The 20,403-nt window shown below is 41.7% G+C and overlaps 1 protein-coding gene across 1 annotated transcript; it reads right to left on the bottom strand.

The window, feature by feature from the left end:
• Window positions 1-8,639: 8,639 nt before the first annotated feature.
• Window positions 8,640-19,965, bottom strand: LOC131247988 (uncharacterized). Its single transcript, XM_058248014.1, has 5 exons — window positions 19,295-19,965; window positions 17,608-17,644; window positions 16,564-16,800; window positions 16,405-16,452; window positions 8,640-9,681 (listed from the first exon to the last, which is right to left on the bottom strand). Exons 1-5 carry the CDS (start codon window positions 19,591-19,593, stop codon window positions 9,184-9,186), a joined length of 1,119 nt encoding a protein of 372 aa, XP_058103997.1. The 5' UTR covers window positions 19,594-19,965; the 3' UTR covers window positions 8,640-9,183.
• Window positions 19,966-20,403: the final 438 nt, after the last annotated feature.

A 20,403-nucleotide genomic window follows, 5' to 3' on the forward strand; every position in this document is an offset into this window, starting at 1 on the left:
TAGCGTCGGAGTAGAGCTCGGGTCCGGGGACTTGAAAAGTACGAAAAGTAGATTACCGTAAATACCCTTCTGGCCTTGTGGAAATTTCGGAACAGTACATGGACTGTGATGCACCGAAATAGTCTACGAAAGCACAACACCTGTTTTACGCAGCCGGTAAAACACCCAAGCTCCCTGGGCCCACCCATATAAAATCCATTCCGTCCGTCAAATTCTATCCTCGATTATATGCTCACAAGAGAAAAATCACCTAGATTCACTACTAAAGTGGACCACACCACAGAAATAATGGGAATGGGGGTGCCACCGTAGGTTTGTATGCGGCGGGACCACCATGGTGTGTATCTTTCATCAAACCCGTTAATCAGGTGTAAATCACCGGGATGAAGTGAAAAGACAAAGCATCCTGATCGTACGTGCAGATTAAATAAGGGTTCTCTCCTGATGGATGGAGTGGATTTTACATATACAACATGGTGGGCCCTACAAAGATCGGGCATTTCCTGGCTGCGAAAAGAGGTGTTGTAGACGATTCCGGTCCTCGAGGGATCATGTGGTCCAGCTCGTCAGATACATGGTATTCCCTACATCTGACGCTTCTTTCAGTCATCGTAACCGTTGATTTGATCTGTTTCACTGTGGATGAGAAACAGCACGGAAACCTTCTTTGCTGGGCGATCTGAACCTTCTATTAATTGGCGGTCAGCAAATAAACACTTGGCATCAATGTTCTGCATCCGATTGATAAAGGGGCAAATGTAGAAGGTTTTGGATTATTCAATCTTAAGGAGATTTTCTCCATATCCCACATCAGATAAACGGTACTGATAATGGAAACGGCCCCCACATGTTTTGAATTCCGTGCGTCAGCACTACTGGAGGAGTTTGTTTTGTCTCTGTCGACTCAGGATCCATCTTGTGTTGCAACCAACTCGGGTCCACATGCTGAGATGTTTTAATGATCTGAACCGTTCATATTATCTTTCCTACTGTAAAAAAAATATAATCCCATAGTCACGTTTTTTATGATAATAGCTTTGATTTTTAGAGTTGATGTGAACCGTTGAAAATATTATTCAATGTTCTAAATTCATCTACAGATAATTACGGTAAAAAGAAAATCACATCTTCAGTAACTTTGATAACAGTGCTTCGTATACCACAGGCTCCTCAAAATGGGCAGTTCCGATCATTGGACTCGGCGTGTGGGCCTCAGTTGGTGGCGAGAGACGTTGATCCGTTGTGGCGACAGAGGCAAAACGAACTATTGTCCGATCGCGACAAAGGAGTTATTTCATACTACGGCGACGTATGATAGTTAATACTCAAGTACGTAGATGTTGTACACGCGGCGTACATTAACTCAAATTAAACCGTCTAGATTGTGGAATTCATTTTCTCTAAACCACAATCTCAAAATCAGAACCAATCCTAATATCTGATTCATGGACACTTTCTTGTTAAAAAATGACCGTTGAATGCTCTTCATCTTAACCGGCCAATTAATGTCCACAAATGCAAGAAGCGTAATTGTTGGTTCATGATACATCTAAATTAGGACCCGCAATTTATCCACTTATATTCGATTTGTCTTATGCCACGTGTGTAGTTTCTTAGTGCCAGTGCATCATCGGCCGCACACTGCCAGAGTATCAAAGTTTTCTGCACTAGTGTATGTTGTGGTGTACATCGAGTGGAGCTGGCTCAACTCGACTCGGCTCGGCCACTAGCTTACCTCAGCTCGAACTTGGCTCAGCTCCATCCTTGAGCCCGACTGGCCGGCTTGGCTCGATTTAGTCAGCAGTTTGGGCCAAGTTTGAGCCAAGATGGAGCCGAGTTCGCCATTGCAACATTTTGACAAACACCTGAATTGCACCTTCAAAATCTCACAGTATTTGAGATAACAACAATGGTTTTACAGATATTTTATCAAAAACCCTCTAAGTAATATACAAATCAAGAAAAAATGGGTGTTGGTTTCATATACATACCTTCCTTGCCACTAGCTACACATCTCTGAGTCATTTCATCGAACACTTAGTGAGCAACATCAATATCAAAGTAAACGAGTCACCGAACTGATTTGATTCAAGCTATGTTCGATTCGAGACGAGTTAAACTAGAGTAAGGTCAAACTCATTTTCAAACTCAAAAAACCAGCTCAATTTGGTTCGAACTCAGCTTCGAATTACCGAGAAGAATTGAGCTTTTTCGAGTCTGGTCAAGCAAGCTAACCGAGCTAGCTTGGTTCATTTACACCTCTAAATGTATGGGGAGGCTTGGTGAGTAGTTTTCATGAGGAAGAGACAAAAGCATCAGATCACACCTAGGAACTTAACATGCCTGTGCAATATCCGGTCCATTCATCTCATGAGGCTTAGGATGAACACGCCTGCCATTAAAAACTTCGTGTGGGACACGTGAAGTTTTGGATCAAGCTGATTTTTTTTTCTTCCCTTCACGTGTGATCTTGTCAGCACGTTAGATGACAAATAAACATTTCAGTGGGCCCCGACGAGTTCCAACAAATACGTATAAGTTTGATCCAAAACTTTTATAGCCAACAACAAGTGGTCATAAAAGATTTAAATGGTCGATCACCACTGTTTCCTGTAAGGTGGTCCACCTGAGATTTGGATTTTATTTATTTATTTTTTATTTTTTTTGCTATGCTCTAAAGTGAGCTAGAAAAACATATGGATGACGTGCATATGCAATGCATGGGGAGCCATTTGGTGAGACAAAACCAAGGTGGGTGGGACCCTTGACTATGTGGGCATGAGTTCAACCACTTTGAGTTGAAAAATAAAGTTTTCTCGAATTGTTGTTAGACCACACCACACGGAATATGAAAGTATGTGTGGAAGAGTGGATCCTTAAGATTTGACGGTCTATACAACATGGAAACTCCCCCAAGTCGAGAAAAATGAATTAGATCTAGCGGTCCACTATACCATTGCTAGAGTACATTAGTTTAGTCACCCGACTGATTCTATAATATAAATGGTCTCAAATTAAAATATACAGCTTAGATCGTTCATTAAAATGTTTATTTTCCATGCAACAAGTTGGCAAGGTCACAAAACACCTTGGCAAAGATACCACACAAATATGTTCTTTATCCAACGCTTTTACTGCAATCTACTCGGGAAACAAATTAATTGAATATCTCCTCTTTACATGTGTGGCCCACCAGCATAATTATTCGGTCCATGAATGGCCATGATTCCCATCTTTCAAATGAGCACCTCTTTGACACGTCATATACGAATCATGGCTTAACCAATATCTCCCTGCATGACGCGGCCTTGCCTTTCTATCCTGGCAATCCAGCTAATGCCTGCAAACTGGCATTTCCTTGTTGGGAATGGCTTGCTTTGCCTCTGTCGCGGCTCAGATTCTACTGCGTATGTCGCCTAACTGGGTCCAACATGCTGGACGTTGCATTGATCGGAACCGTCCACGTTCTGAATCCATTATTTATAGACAATCTGAAGAAAACTAAGCTGATATAATTACTCTGACCCTCATGTATCCGAAGAAATTAAGCTGATATGATGATTCTGACCGTCATGTTCATGAAATACGTGTTGCAGTTTTTGTGATCTTCATGTACAATAGTGTTTGGGACCATCGATCTGTTAGAAGTGTAGTGTCTGTGACCATTGATCTGGTGGACCAATACTTCGATGTGCCACGGCTCAAAATTGCAACTATAGAACAATCTTAACTGTCGGATCATTGTAAATTTTCCTCATCGAATGTGGATCGTTCGTTTTTTTCCTCAACTTTGATATGTTCGGTTTTTTCCTTTTAGAGAGAGTAATGGAAATTCCAACTTCCAATCCTTCAAATTAACCTTCCTGATTACCGTGTGATGATAGTGGGAACTATCCTGCGCAACTGCCCATGCGTTTTCAAACAGCTTAAGCTAGGGTTGAAAGTTGGCGGATTCAACCCGACCGACCCGACATTGAGTTGGGCTTAGGCAAGATATATTAGGTTTGATCTCAAATTTGGACTATACAAACACCAACCTGGTAAAACTTGGGCTAGACTCGAGTTGAGGTCTCGGGTTGCCCGGCTCAACCTGAACTCAATCGATATATAAGTTATTTCTAAATTATAATTAAGTGTGGATCATTTGTGTCAAAAGCACACTAGTGATGTCGGCTCTCATTTGTCCATGTCATTTCCAAGGACTTAAGTTAACAAGATATGCCGGATTTCTCTCTCTCAAATAGATTGCAGGCTATGCTACATGACTTTTGAAGGAATAGTTGTCCTATATTTTAGATTGTTTTTATAAAGAAAAAAATGTAGTTCTTTATGATAAATAATCACATATATAATTAATAAAATCATAGATATAAAAAATAAGTCTTATATTGAAATATAATAAACTAATATAATAACGAAAATATTAGCAAGTATGTCTGACCAATCCAATCAACCCGACTGAGCCCGCTTGGGTTGGGCTTGGGTTGAGAATTCCTAACCCGAGGTTGGGTTGGGTTGAGTTGGATTGGGTTGGATTGGGGTTGCGGCATAGGAACCTTCGGTTGGGTCATGGTTGAGCACCAACCGGACGCAACCCGCAGCCCTAGCCTAGGCCTCCAGGCATCACGGCTTCCCCTCTTTCGTAATAGTGAGATGATAGAGGGGGCATTTTCGTCCTTCAGTCAGAGGGTATTTTCGTTATTTAACTAAAACTCCGGGCCATGGTTTCCTTCGCGATAACGGCGTAATAATTCTGAAACGTGTGCCACGTGGCGAGTAAGCAGGCGTCGTGCTCTCACGATGGAAAAGGCCAGCTGTGGGCCAAACCGTGACGGTGATGTAGTGTGGGCCCACATCCGGTGCCTCTTGCACGAATCACGTCAGGCCCACTAACTGCAGATGCCAATCCACCGGCGTGAATGCAGGAGAAAACAAAGCATACAAAGCATGCCCGAAAACAGCAAGAGGCCTTGCGTGGCTACTCGCAAGTGCAGCCACACCCATCTTTTGGCTCACACGGGCAAACTCAACACGTGTGTTTCGAACCGTTAGTCAGGTGGGCCCCCATTACTATATGCCATTACCATGAAATCAAGCCAGTTTGGTCGTCATGTGATCCAGTTGTAGCCAAATGTGGACCGTTGGTTGATTTCTTTTAAGTATACATTTTACATATGTGGCCCATTTGACAATGGACTGACCTGAATTTTCGTACATGGTATATGCTAGGTGGGGCCCACAGAATGTACGACTGGATCTTTCACACATTGCCACATGTGGATATGGAAGACTCAGATGGCTGCTCCCTCGCGTAGCAATCGCGTTTCTAGGATTTTACGCGGCGAAATCTCACCATAGTTCAAAAGGACCCTCGCTCGACTCGTAGTATGGTGTTTCCGCGAAAGAAACTACTGGGATGATTCGGTACAATCGGTAGAACCGGAATATGGTAGAGTCATCTCTTTACAGAACATGTGGATAGGTGATATGTCAATCTAGACCGTCCATATAATTCTGCTACTTTGGATGCATCATGATCCTAAAATTCCATCTGTTCATTGGCCTTCGTTTTCAAATAGACGTTCGAAGAAAGTAGTTAACGGTGGAACATACAAAATTGTCTAATAGGGACGATTTTTGTAAAGCAGCCATTCATTACAGAGCAAACTAGATGGACGATCCCGATTACTGAAATCCTGATTATGGTTATTTTCCAATTGAATCCATCGACAAGAAGGAAAATACACCAATTGTCCTCATCTGATCTGTAACACCTTTTTCCCTTGTAACTGTTCATTTGACAGCCATCAATTGAATAGTCAGGATTGCCTGGTCAGTATTATTTTACAAAAGGGCTCCACCTGCAATGTGCCCCACTACTTAGATGGTCTAGATAGTCTTACATGAGTGCCACGTGCGAAAAAAATGTAGCCAACCATCTCATGAGTCCAGCCCGTAAAAGACAACTTGTGAATGGATCATCGCCATTGGATGTCGTAGATGGAGGCCTTCTCCGATCTAGTGCGCTGGATCAAGATTCAGGAATGAGTATTTGGGCCACACCTTTAGAATCAGTGGACAACTGATGGGCGGACTCAAAATAATTGTGTGGCCCACCTAGTGAGTGGTTCAGCTTGATTTTCGGGAAGGTTTATCTTGAAGGTGAGGACTGCGGGTTTCATGGTACTGATGTCTTGCACAAGTGGCACGGTAGCGGGAATGATGGTACGGAACCAGAAGCTGTGGATCGGCATCGTATGCAACGGTTATTTTACGCAGGCCCACCTTGTTGTATGATGAACGATGCACACCATGATAGCCACGTACACAAACCTATGGTTGGCGTGTCGTCCCCATTTCTCCCTGTTGCCTGGCCCACCTGAGTTGTTGATCTGGATGATTTTTTGCCTCAGGGATTAACATCGAGGAGCTCACCTGATGGACGGACTGGATTTCATATATAGAACATGGTGGGCCTAAAGTGCTTGGGTGTTTTTTACCGCTGCGTAAAACAGGTGTTGTACAGGATTCCACTGGATAACCTGATGGACGGAAAGGGTATTGAGTTATTTCTATGCACGTTCCCATCAGGGGCTATCCGAGCCGTTCATCCAGTGAAACTGTGCTATAGTTGCATGGGTTAGACGATCATGACCATACAATCAACGGCATGGAAATGGACATAAAGCAATGGAAAAGATGTGGTAGCTCTGGTTCTACCTGAATATGGTGAACCCTTCCTCCATAGTCCTCCACGTAGCGGACAAAGTAGCCAGGGCTGTCAACGGGCCGGGCCGTCGGATCGGCCCTATTCAATATTCTGAATTTTCAGGTCCGAGCCCGGCCGATTGACACCAGATAGCGGTCCTATCATGATTTCAAATGGATAGAAAATCAAAAAAATAAAAAATAAAAAATCAAGTAATGATTATAGCCATCCGATCAGTACCATTCAAATCAACGGTATGAAAAAAAAAATATATATATAGGTAAGTGGTCAACATTTTGTGCAGAAAAGGTGGAGGAAAATTATGGCTTTGTGGGCCCTACAGAAATGTCTAATGCCGCGGGTGAAAAGTTAGCCTCATGATAGGGAGGAATTCGCGGAGGAAGTGAGGAGCACAAATACAGTGGACTCGACAGACACTCACACCATAAGCTGAGCGTGTAGACTCATGATCCGAATCTAGAACAGAGGAGAAAAGTGTTGAACCAGTTTTGTGTGGGCCCAACAACGGTGGAAGTATGGCATCTGACCCACCAGAAGGCTTGCGTCACAATGAAGATAGGACTTCCCAAAAAATCAGGCTGGTCAACAATCAGGTGGGCCCTCATGTCAACGTGGCGGCCCTTAAGTGGTCATCAATTGTTCTGTAATGTGGCCCACCTGATGGTTGGATCAACCTGATTGTTTGGTATTCTCAATTACATAATTAGGAAACTCTTTTGGCCAGATTGGATGACACACGCACACCGCGGTGTGGCCCGTGTGTTCGTAAACTGTTTTCACATCCACAACTGTTGCAGAGGAGCCCGTCTCATTACAACGTCGTAAGTTGAATTATCATACAACCCCTTTTATTCCATGCTCATTGGCCACTTCAGTCTAACATCTGAGCCGTGGAAAGGGTGGAATGTACCACAAAGATCACTTGTATAGAAAAATTGCAACAATCCAGTCATCAAGTGGGCCACACACGTGCATTGAGTCTGACCATCGGGTATACATTTATTCCAGTAGCTCGGCTGATTAACTGGTTTTCGTCCCAGTTGATCTTTATGAAGTGGCCCATCTTCGCACGGCTCATATGTAATACGCAAGTGACGCGTATTCGATCATATTTCTATTTCAAAATGAAAGATGCCGTGTTATCGTCCTCGAATTAAAAAATAATAATCACGACCACAGCTGTTATTAGAGAGGAAAGGCGTGTTTGGCTTCCTACGTAAACGTGTGAAGGTACAGTTGCCATCTACGCGACGCCAACGGTCGGGCATTACAAAACCGCCAAAACTCAAAAGACACGAGGAAAATCATCGACGGGCAAGATTACTCTGGCAGTGTGTGATGGATGATACACAGGCACTGAAACACGTGGAACGCAAGTAAACTCAAATTGAACTGAACAAGTATTTATGTTCCTCGTTTAGATGCATCACAAATAAAAAATAACGTATACTTATTTTATTTATTTAACTATCGAATTAGCGGACATATATTGGACGGTTGGAAAAAAAAAAAACCATAGTACTAGATTCATTGATCCAGACCATTGGTCTATTGGTCCCTACCACAGAATGGAGCGTGCCCCAAAAATCCCCTTCATGCACAATCTAACCCTTTAAATTTGTGATGCAAACCACCGACTTTCAAATGGGAAAATGCCCATCCCCTGCAGATCACATCGTACCAACGGTCCAGATCTCTAAGCAATGGGCCCCACTCGCATAAAATGAAAACCTGTGCGTACCGTCCTCCAGTGTTAATTCGGCTTTCATATCTTCTCATTGAGCAGTTGTGTTAGGTGAGAGTTGGCAGCCAAACCTAACTATTTTTAAGTGGGGCCCAATATCATCACGCTCCATTGGTCCAGCGGTGACAAGGTACACCATGGTGGAATTTTTGGTGGTTATCAACCTGGTCCCATCACAATCCCTCTGATTCAACGGTCATAAGGCTCAACATAGTACAATCGATCTGGTAGCATGGACGCGTCCCATCCCAATCCAATAATATCTTTATCTGACCCCACACAAAATCAGTAAAAATACAAATAACAGCAACGTCCCATACGAATCCTCTTACAACATCAACGAAGGGTCATCAGCTACACTTACCTCTTGATTGCATGCACGTCGGTTGAGGGATTGTAGTGACGCCTCCACCCCAGCAGCTTAAATGCAGTATGCTAATTCCTGGCTTCCCAGCATGTGGGGTCCACATCAAAGCAATCCGAAACGTTGATATGGTTGGCCCGGCCGTGGATGAGGGGTGGGACCAAACAACTCCCAGACTTGAGAGTGCCTACCCTCTTCACATCAGTTCACAGAAAAACTAAAGTTGGCCAAAAATCCAACGGTTGGCGTCTTCCAAATCTTGGAGATTTGGCCAAAACGTGGGCCCAACAGTTCCTCAAGATAAGGGGGTTAGTGATTTGTCAATTTCTGTACAAACACTAAACATCAGCAGCAGAAGCAGCAGCATCCTCTCCCCTCACAATGCCACGAGCAGCATCGTGGTAAGCACCGTGGTAAAGATAACGTTGGGCATCTGGGCCTCCAACAGTTTGGGCAGCTTGGACATTTGGGCCATCGGAACCGGCAGCTTGGACATTTGGGCCATCGTAACCTGAATCTACAACAGCAAAGGTTGGTTGTGGCAGCAGTGAATCTACAACAGCAAAGATTGGTTGTGGCAGCAGTGAATCTACAACAGCAAAAGTTGGTTATGGCAGCAGTCCTCGTGGGTGGCCGGAGGCTCTGCCGTATCTTCTTGAGCCGGCTCTTCGTGGTTATGTTCTCCATCTCTTGGATGAATCTGCACAGGTGGCGGATGTAGTCGGGGTACAGCTCCAGATTGCAGTGCCCACCTCCCTTGATCCACAAGGGCTCGTATGGTTCCCTTGCAAGCTGCCACAGCCCATTCCCGTGAAACCAGTTCACTACGTCGTCCTCGGTACCCTGTCGAGAGCGACCAACCCATTTAAAATCAACGGACAGCAGTGCATTTCCAAGCGAAAATGGGGTTCTACAATATGTTGATGAATATAGTTTCTATTAACAAGGCCCTCTGGAACCCAGTATCAGGAATTGCAAAAGCCAGTCTGGAAAACAAGTGTAAAATCCAAGCTGCCCATCAGCTCGGTCTCGCCATGTAGATGTTCTTAGGTTGTTCCACTCATTTGTCGGAATCATCCATGTACAAAAGAAATAGATGGTTGTCCACATTCAACATGTGTGGTCCATCGGATAATCAACATGTGCCTGATTTCTGTAGTGGGAACAGACTGAGGGGGTTGTATCTGGTCATACCAGCATTTAAGATTTCATAATGAACTCCTTAACCGAGGTGGCAAATGGGTCAGGCTGGGCTGGGCTGGGCTGGGCTGAAGTGTGTGCAATTCCAGCCCAAGAGCTAGGGAAGAGAGTCCATGCCCAGCTCTAACACAACCAGTGTATGATAAAAAAAGGACCATTTGCTTCTCAAGAATAGCCGTTGAATCCACAAGGAGAGAAATCTCTTAAAGAAATCTCTTAAAAAACAAAAGAAAAACTGATATTATTAATGAAAAACATTTACAAAGCCTCTCATGTGACTTATATAAGCCTTAACCCTAAATTCGTAACTTTTCCAAAACAACAAGTTTACTAAAAATAATAAACGACTTCTTAACTGAGTAGAACTCTTTACATAACTCAAATAAGGACTTTAAGCTATTCTAGAGCCCTCCAAACCATGAAATGCCCTAAAAATAGCAAAAATCACGACTTACTAAAAATAGTAAAGTTTGAATTTAAACTCAAAATTAACCCCTAAAACAACCTATTTTTGGAGGACTTGAATACTCAATGGCAAAGAAGTCAGGTTAATGTCACCTACCTAAATTCACCCAGCCCATGAAACTAAAACCGAACTCTAAAATTGGACATGCATGATTGCAATCTACAGTGGATGCCATATTCACATCATTGGTAAAATGTCAATTCATCATTGAGTGATTTCAATGCAGCAAAACATCATAACCTTATTCTTTGTAAAATGTCGATTCACCATTGAATGATTTCAAGGCAGTAGTACTTATGCTAACGCAAGATATAGTCAGAGATTTCTCCATGGTGAGATTAAAAAAAAAAAAAAAACTGTGACTAGTTTTATTTTTTTAATTTTAGTTCAATGGGCACTGGCACATAGCCGAAATGAGAAGTGCCAGTGACCGGTTTGACACAGGAACAGAATCATACACAACACCTGTTTAATGCAGCTGTGTAAAACCCCCAAGCTATGCAGGGCCCACCATGGTACATATGTGAATCCACCCCCATCCATTTGGAGAGAAGCCTTATTTGAACCATACATACAAAAGATCAGCCTAACAAAAAACTCTGATGGGGGGACAGCAATGGGAACATTGTAAAATTGCCTCTAAAACCTAAGTTCACATGGTTTGGCTCGCCTGAGTTTTGAATCAGTCTGTGTATCTTCACTCCATCCTGGTGAGTGGTGACTAAGCACTGGTTAATGGGTTTGATGAAAGGTGTATACACACACACACACACACACACACACACACACACAGACCATGGCTGCCCCACATGCACACCTATGGTTATCATTCCACGTCCATTGTTCCCTGTCATGTAGCCTAGCATCCCCCATGTTAATAGTGTACAACTGAAATGCAAATTCATCACTGAATGATTTCTGGGCACTGGTACTTGCACTACTGCAAAATATAGTCAGAGACTTCTCCCCAGTAAAAAGGAAAAAGTCAATGCCAGTTTGACAAAGCCTAATATACAACTAGTTGATGGGAGCTATGTTTAATGACTAATATTGTAGAACTGTAATCAATGAGTTGATGGGATCTGTGTAATCCATTTCAAGTTTCATGCAATGTTTTGCAACCTCGACTGGGGCCCAACTTGTTTTTCTGTGGACAGCTCAGTCCAATTGGTCCAACCCATTCAGACCTGGGAAATCAACTTTATGTGTTACAGAATTGAAAGAATAAAATAAGAGGACTAAACAAAGAAAAACTTTGGCGCAGTTGATAGTGCTAAACAGATAGAGAATCCAACGGAATTGAATTGAACCAAAAACCTCATCTATCACCATTGGGTTATTCTTCCAATCTAAGGTCCTTGGTAAGTGAATAAGCCTTCATTTATTTCCCTTTTCACCACCTTGATCCAAGTCCCCTTGGGTTTTCCCCTCAAATCTCCTTTCAGGTCCTTCTAACCATAATCAAGGTTGCCTTCATCACTAGAGCTGTCTCTTATTGTTTTTTTCCCCACATAGCCAAACCGTCTCAGTTGGTTGTCTGTCTTTTTTCTTCCTCTCAGGAACTCTAGGATTGCTTTCAATGACCTCATTCTTGATTTTTGAAAAAGCAACACATGCATATTAAAGAATAAAGATTAATGCTAGGCAGATTCATACACGCATGTTCGATCCCTTGGGCCATTTTGAGCCCACAACGCCCAGGCCCAAAAATCAGGCCAATCTACTCATAAGGTGGATCTCCTATGGTCTTTGCTGCACATGACCAAACAATCCCAATCAGCTCTCCATTATTTTATCTCTTATAGGATTTGGGACTACTCTTAAACTACTTGGATGATCTCCTTAATTATGCCCTTCCTAATCTTCTCACAAATCCTCATCAACAGCCTTGACTCTAAACACTCAGCTAGTTGAATAACTATGTCATAGCTATTTGACTAACCGAGTGTTTAGAGACAAAGCTGTTGAGGTGGATTTGTGAGAAGATTAGGAAGGACATAATTAAAAAGGAGATAAAATAGCTACTCGACTAGCTATCTTATAAAAAATCTCCTTAAAAGTTTCGTGGGCAATGCAGCACATAGCACACTAGAGGGACATCTCCACTTCATCTGTCCACCACTAATTCTATTGGTAACATCTTAATCAAGCACTCCCACCTTAAAAATTAATAATAATATAAAATAAAATACAACATGGTAATGAAACAACTGCTTTGATGACTCTCTCAACCATCTAAACTACTCTTACTGAAGTTGCATTTCAAATACTCCATCTTGGTTCTACTAGTTTTTAAGCCTCTGGTCCACTAGGCTATCGTGCCTTCTTTAAGACCAGCAATTTATCATTTGTCCCCTTATCTAGTTCAATGGACCAACAACATCATTATCATCATCTAAGCCCTATCCCAACTAATTATGAACGGTTACACGAGTCCTGTTCTGCCATTCCACTCTATCAAGAGTCATAAACTTTGGCTAGACCATAGGTCCTCTTGTCTTTTCTTGCTACCTCCACCCGCGTCCTTTTGAGCCTTTCCCTTGTAGTTTTAGAGCCCCCAACTTACATCATCTCACTCCTAATTGGTGGTGTTCTTGGTTTCTGTGGCACACAACCAAACCATCTAAGACTACTTTACCTCATCTTATTACTTATTGGTGCTACTCTTAAGTTCCTTCCCTCCAATGCATTCATTTCTAATTGTATCCTTCCTCTTCTTGACACTCATCCATCTTAACATCTTCATTTCTAATTCGGGTGCATACACTGATTTTCAGGCTAGTTTTCTCACCGGACTGGCCTCAGGCACATGTATGAGCTTGAGCATAAAGGAGCATAATTCACAAAAGGCATAGGTGAGAAATCTAATATAAGCTCTTCTCATTCTCAATTTCCATTCGATGAGAGACTATATCTTGCATAAAAAGACGGGGAAAAAAAAGCATAAAGGACAATACAAAAAGGACAACAATGCTCTTTTTCTTTTTCTCGTCTTTTTTTTTTTTTTTTTTTTTTTTTATAAATTTGAAATACTTCAACAATGTTAGGGTGAGAGGGGCAGAATGAATTAAAACTTTATTGATTGATATACCCTTTTGCATAACATTGGTTTCACCCACATCCATTCGTTGTGACAGCTTAACAACTATAGGAAGAGCTAATAATAAGTGTTATAATGGAAAATCTAGACAAATTAATCTAAAACAGGTTATGTGAGACTACTGAAAAATTGTGTTCTAACTCTAGACTTTATAAGATCCAGTGAGAATACAGGGGATCATTTAACTAGAAGCCTAACTAGGGAATCAGGAAAACATCGAGGCAAATGGGACTTAAGCCCATATAAAAACGAATCACCATAAATCGTAACCTAACCAAAGGAGTAGAGATCCCAATAAATAATTTTAATGAGAAAAACAAGTTCTCGTGTGATTCCTGGTTGAAATGCATTACAAAATTGAGGAGAAGTTAGTTCTCCAAGTCCCTCTCTATGATGTAAGTAATTTTGTTCTCTGTAATGAGTTAAGGCTGGGATTATTCCTTAATGAGTTTATAGCCTATAAGGTGGGGTGATAGTTGTTACGGAGACACCCTTGATGAACCCACCTATATGAGTATGGAAATGGGGCCACTTCCTATGAGAATCGGGCTAATTAACTCTAAAGCATTCATGAAACCAGGAAATTACACATGGTCGCAAAAGTGCAGCTCTAAACACCCTTTAAACTCTTAACTATTATGTGTGTCTTGTGTACTTGTCTTGTGTATAGTCTACACTAAATAAATTTGGTTCAAGACTTCGTTCACTAATTTCTTGTAGTCCAAACATGGTTCACTAAGTGAGGTTCAAGACAATTCATCCCCTTCATCGAAGTACAATAGCATTTCTTTATACCAAGATTTTATTTTATTTTTTATTTTAAAATAAGTGAGGGATTGTTGAAGTATTTCAAATAAATAATAATAATAATAATAAAGGAAAAAAGAAGAAAAAATTAGCATTGTTTTGTTCTTTTTGTATGTTTCCCTATTTTTGTTGTCTTTTTGTGCAAGATAATAGTCCCACATCAAATGGGAATAGATAATGAAAAGAACTTATATTAGATTTCTCACCCATACCTTTTGTGAATCGAGCTCATTTATGCTTAAGCTTGCACGTGTACCCAAAGTTGGCCTAATGAGAAAACTGGTCTAGAAATGAGTTAAGCAAACGTATGCATCGGAATACTCATGTGTAGGGGGCATCCAACTCCTAGATGGCTTGATCTAGATCCCTTTTATAGAGGTCTTCATGGGCTTGCTTTTACAAATGTTTTTTTAAGTTTATTTTTATTTTTATTTGAAATACTTCAACATCAACTACGCTCATCCTATTAAAATGTTGTTCCTTGAGTCTTGACTGCTTAACATTGTATCCCATAAAACATGGCTGGTCTTATAGCTACCCTACAAAATTTCCCCTATAGTTTCATTGGTAGGCTGCTTTTCGTGGAAAAAAAAAAAAAAAAAAACATTGGCAGGCAACGATCACATTGAATTCCAGAGGCACATCTCCACTTCATCCACCCAGCTCTTACTCTATCGGCAACATCCTTCTCGATCTCTCCACTCTCCTGAATTATTGACTTGGCATATCAAAAAATGGTCATTTTTTAGTTCTTGATCAACAATCTTTTCTCTTCATCACCCAGCACATAACCTCCCCAAGTGCTCTATCATAAGCACGTTGTCTCTTAATCTATAAAATCATACATGGATTTTTCCTCTTCTCTATACTTTTCCATTTCCATGAAATGTCTTGGTAAAAAAAAAAACGTTCACTTTTGGTTGACCTCCCTGGTATGAAGCCAGTGTTGGGTTTTTTTCCTCGTCCTTATCTACTCTTAGCTCCACCTTCCCCACCCAAAGCTTTAGTGTGACTCATACGTTAGATCCGCCAACAATCCATCAACGAAGTGCACCTCCTTTGTTCTTGTCAACAAGAATTATGATGATTCTCCTCCACTCATTTCACATTTTCATCGCTTGCAAAATTTTATTGCCAAGACCAGTTAGCCAAACTATTCCTATTTCATGTGGAACCCTACTTCTATAGCTATATTGTCTATCTCCACAGCCTTCTTTTCCCCATTCTCATTAAAGCTACCTCTGCTTCACCTACCTAAATTCTACAAGAATACACATGCACCCTGGGGTTCTCTCAGTTCTATCGCCTCCTCTTCATTCAACAAGCTCTGGAAGTAGCTTCACCATTTCTCCTTAATCCCAGTCCTTCACTTAGACCTTCTGATCCTCACTCTTGATGGTTTAATGTGGTTTATGTGTCTACTTCTCCTGTCCCTTACTTTTGCTAGCTTGTAAATATCTTTCCCCTCTTTAGTGCCTAACCCATGTATGTAATAGACCGGTTATGCAATTCATGTTTGAGAATGTCACATATTAGCATGGTAAGTTTGATGGGCAGATGGAGTTTCATGTGAACAAGTTCTCTAAGTGTGTATTGTAGCTAAGCACACATGCCTATTTACACTGCTGCACAAGCCAACCTGGCACATCTTGAAGGCCTGAACCAAGTGTCAGGTAGGTTCCACTGTGAAGATTACCTGAGACAAAATTCAGGCTCGCAACAAGTACTTAGTAAAGTTTAAACTTGGCAACATTTTCTAAACCATCCATTGTTGCCATACATGTGTTGCTTGCCCGATGAGTTTGATTGGACATCAGCATGGTAGGACCCACTTGATGAGGGGTCAGATGTGCCACAGGTGCTGGGTCAGCACATGCAATGGTGCATGTGGATTAGAAAAGCTCAAAACAAATTGCAAGAAGAGATACCCTTGTAAATTGAGCACCTGGTTTCATGTCAATACTCAGTACAAGGAAACACAGGAAGTACTTACATGTATTACAAGCACTGGGCACTTCACTCTTTGAATTTTATCGATGTTCTGCATGAGTCAATAGATGTATTAGTGGCTAGAATCAGCAACAGGGGAAAGAAAGAAAATAAAAAGAACAGTCCTCTGGCTAAATTGCAGCAGGCAAGATGAGTTACTCACTTTATAAATATCGAAGCATAGAGTACATTTCACATGGCAGAGTACACGAAGGCCAGAGAGTATGGCACTGTGAAGAACAACACCTCTCAGCCTTGGCAACCGAGCTGCCAAGTGCAACGTCGGGCCACTTCCGACAGATTGCCCATACAAAATCAAGTCTTCTTGGCTAACTCCATATTCTGTTTCCAGGCGCTGGTATACCGCCTCTATGTCAGCGTAAGTATTCGACTCACTTGGCTGAATCCATTGACAAAATAGCTCATTTTAATATTTCAACGTCTAAATCAATAGATTCTTTAGACTAAAAAATAAACGACACAACGTGGTCAATGCCTATAGGTTTTTGTCTTCGAAGCAAATGATACTGTGGACAGGAGATGCTGAGGCAATCAGTTCGAGGGGAGATTGACATTTGTGGCACACACACATATTTGGGAGATCCAAGGCAGTCATTAAGTGGGCTGGGCCTATGGCCTACCGTGAATATGTCCTCGCCAACAAGAACAATCTGGCACACTCGTCAGGCAGGGCACATCTTTACAATGAATATAGGCCATCAGTCATCCTTCTCCAACTGTCCATTTCTATTATACATGCATGGCCCACCTGTTGAGTGAACCAGACTTGATATTCAGATTAGGGCCATGTTCAATTGTTTGCGGTTGGATCAAGCTCATAAGTGGCATGGATCTTGTGCATGCGTTCCATGTTGTCAAATCTTGTGTGAATAGCCTCTTCAATTTCTCCTCATGCATATCACCCTAGCACTTCACTATTGCAGATAGAATAGAAAATTAGAATAGAGACTTCCCACCATCTCTCTCTCTCTCTCTCTCTCTCTCTCTCTCTCTCTCTCTCTCCATAGATGCATCATCAAGAAAGTTTGGTGGAAGGCAAATGAGAATTACTGGTCATGATCATCAAATTAACAGAAATCCAACAACTAGAAGTAGTGCAATTATAAAAAGCCAGTCTTAAAAGTATTGGCGAAAAGTGCAGATGGAATGAAATTTATGAACACACCAAGAGGAAATAACGCCCTACCTTACCAGTAGAGGCTCCATATCCAGAATAGTCATATCTGCAGATGGAGATGGAGTCACCTAATCAAAACATAATGCAACAAATGGACGGAAAGAAAATCTCAAAGCAAAACTAAGATGTTAATGAGGTTTGCCAATCCCACAAGAACATAAGACAGTACACACACCATACGTGCCAGCATGGCACATGGGTGCGAGATCCAAGCAGTCCAACAGGTGGGTCCCACTGCAGATTCCTTGTCCCAGAAAATAGGCTGGCAATTGCGTGATACTAGAAACAGCCGGGTGGCTTTGGGAAGCTGAACCAATTTTCTGTTTTAGTCATCCATAACATAAGGTGGCCCATTTGACCTATGGACCAGCCTAATTTTTTTTTAGCAAACATATGTAACCAGTGGGACCCACCTGATTGACGTTTGGATCCTGGAAACAGGTGCACATTATCAAATGTCGCGGGGTGTTGATGACCTGCCTCATTCCCGATGAGTGGGTTCGGCAGACTCCATATCAATAATTCTAAAAAGGGAAAACAAAATAAGAGCATCACCACCATCATCAACAACAACAACACCAACAGCCAAAACAAAACATCTACTGAATTGAAGAACGGAAAACCTCTACCCGAACAGAGGAAGAGAATGAAACATCTACCAGATTGAAACAAAAACAGACAAATCCGCTGAAATAAGCTATGAAATTGACGACATGGATTTCAATCCTGGCTTACCCGGCAGAAGAGCAGAAGAAGAGAAGGAAAGAAAGAAAGAAAATAAAAAAATAAAAAATAAAAATCCACCGAAATGGTGGAAAACAACTGATGAATTTCAAGAACCCAAATCACACAAAAACCCATCACAATCGTAACAATAACAGTCAGGGCTGGACCTGCCGGCAAGTGTTATAATCATATTTATCAAGCACTCTCTGTTAAAATGGCCAAATTGCAAAAGATCGAGACGAGCTGTCAACAATGGGGCCGTACTGTGAATGTGCCATACCCCAAGACTCGCAGCTGATGCGATGATCCTCACCGCTGATTGGAGGACTATTGCTTATCAAATCTCGACCTTCAGTCTGACGTCTTCTTGTAGCCATTTGTAATCCTGAAAAATCACTTGGATAGCCTGATCTGTGATTTCTAGGAGATGCCCATCTAAAGTAGGGCGCAGCAGATGAACCTTCCGATCTCATACATGTGTGCCACTGATATGGATCTAGCATGTTTGATGACTAGGATATGAATGAAAACACTGGGTTTTTTCCTAATAATGATCCGGATAATAAACAAATTTTAAAAGAAAAAAAAAAACAGAATCTTCCCCCTGAATAGAATGCAAAGCAATCACCAAACCTTCAATGACAATTTTTTTTTTAACATATTTTCTTCCAACAATAAAAACAAAATCCAGGAAAAGAAATCTCCAATCAAATCAAAATATCGTTTCTGAAAAAAAAAAACAAACAAACAAACAAAAAATAAAAACCCAGAAAGTGATTTTCATCTAAAATCCAACAAAATCTACAGATTTCTTCAACAAAAAGAAAATCAGCTACCAAACCAAACCATCAAATAAAAAAAAAAATTTAAAAAAAAAAAAAACAGTAGAGAGAGAGAGAGAGACAGAGGAGATCTTCGAAAACAGATGAAAGCAGAGGAAATGGTGATTGGAATTCATGCAGAAGATTACCCCATCAAATTAACCCTGAGATTGATCTTCAGCTGGACAAAGAGATCGTAAAGCTGCCCAAGATCAGCAGCATTCCCATGGGAATACAACACAGTCAGCCGAGCATACGGATTCCGCAGATAGAAGGCGACAATCTTGCTCCCGTGCTTGGTATCGATGAGGAGAACGTCCATAGAGTTGTCGTGGGGAATGCCAGAGACTACCACCCTCCCATCGTCTTCAGTCTTCACACCGTATGTTGGAGGGCTTGGCGGGAAGAATGCGAATTTCGCCGCCAGATGCGAAATCGAGCACCCCATTTCCCTCGAGAGAATCAAGGGCAGCCAAACTCATTGACTCGCATGAGAAAATGCAAATGCATGTAAAGAGAAGGGAGGGATTGGATTTTGGAGGGGGGCGGGGAAGTGGCGTAGACAGGGGTTTTGATGGGTTTTCGAAGAGGTGGGAAGAGGGTCTGGTTTTTCTGGGGTTTTATGGAACTGGGGTTTTGTTGAGAGAGAGAGAGAGAGAGAGAGAGAGAGAGAGAGAGATGTGGTTTTGAAGATGGGTTTTAGGATCTTGTTTTTATGTTGGAAGAGATGATGGAGTTGCAGAGGAGTGTTCTCCTTGGGTTCTTTAGGTGGGTTATTTTTTTCTCTTTTTTTGGGGGAGAGAGAGAGAGAGAGAGAGAGAGAAGGTATTTTGTCTTTGGAAAAGAGAGGAGAGAAGGTTTTTTGTCTTTGGGAGAGAGAGAGAGAGAGAGGGTTTTTGTCCGTGAGAGTGAGAGAGAGAGCGGCAGCAGGTGGTGGTGGTGGGAGCGACTGGAAGTTCCAGACTTGCAGCAGAAAGAGAGAGAAGGAGAGAGAGAACTCAGAAATGAGAAATACAATGCTGGATCGCACTTGGAACTACACTCGTCTCACACGTAACTAAAGTACAAGGCCTGTTTCTGTAAAATCCCATCCATTCATCATATGATCCCCACTACTTTCATTCTATTTCTCAAAAAAAAAATGGAAATAATCTTCAGATGGGCAGCACGAACGTCTGATTACATTTCGGAACCTTGGAAAACTCATTCTAACCGTTCGTTAGTTTCCTCCACGGATCTCTACCCTATCATTAAATTG

This window comes from Magnolia sinica, chromosome 6 (genome assembly GCF_029962835.1).
Source record: "Magnolia sinica isolate HGM2019 chromosome 6, MsV1, whole genome shotgun sequence".
In the NCBI taxonomy this organism is placed as follows: Eukaryota; Viridiplantae; Streptophyta; class Magnoliopsida; order Magnoliales; family Magnoliaceae; genus Magnolia; species Magnolia sinica.

Excerpts from the sequence above, each read along its gene's own strand:
- LOC131247988 (XM_058248014.1), bottom strand. The coding sequence starts at position 19,593 with ATGGGGTGCTCGATTTCGCATCTGGCGGCGAAATTCGCATTCTTCCCG. Across the intron at positions 17,645-19,294 it reads CTCAGGGTTAATTTGATGGG|ATATGACTATTCTGGATATG; the intron begins GTAATCTTCTGC and ends CTCCATCTGCAG. Across the intron at positions 16,453-16,563 it reads TATGCTTCGATATTTATAAA|AACATCGATAAAATTCAAAG; the intron begins GTGAGTAACTCA and ends TGACTCATGCAG.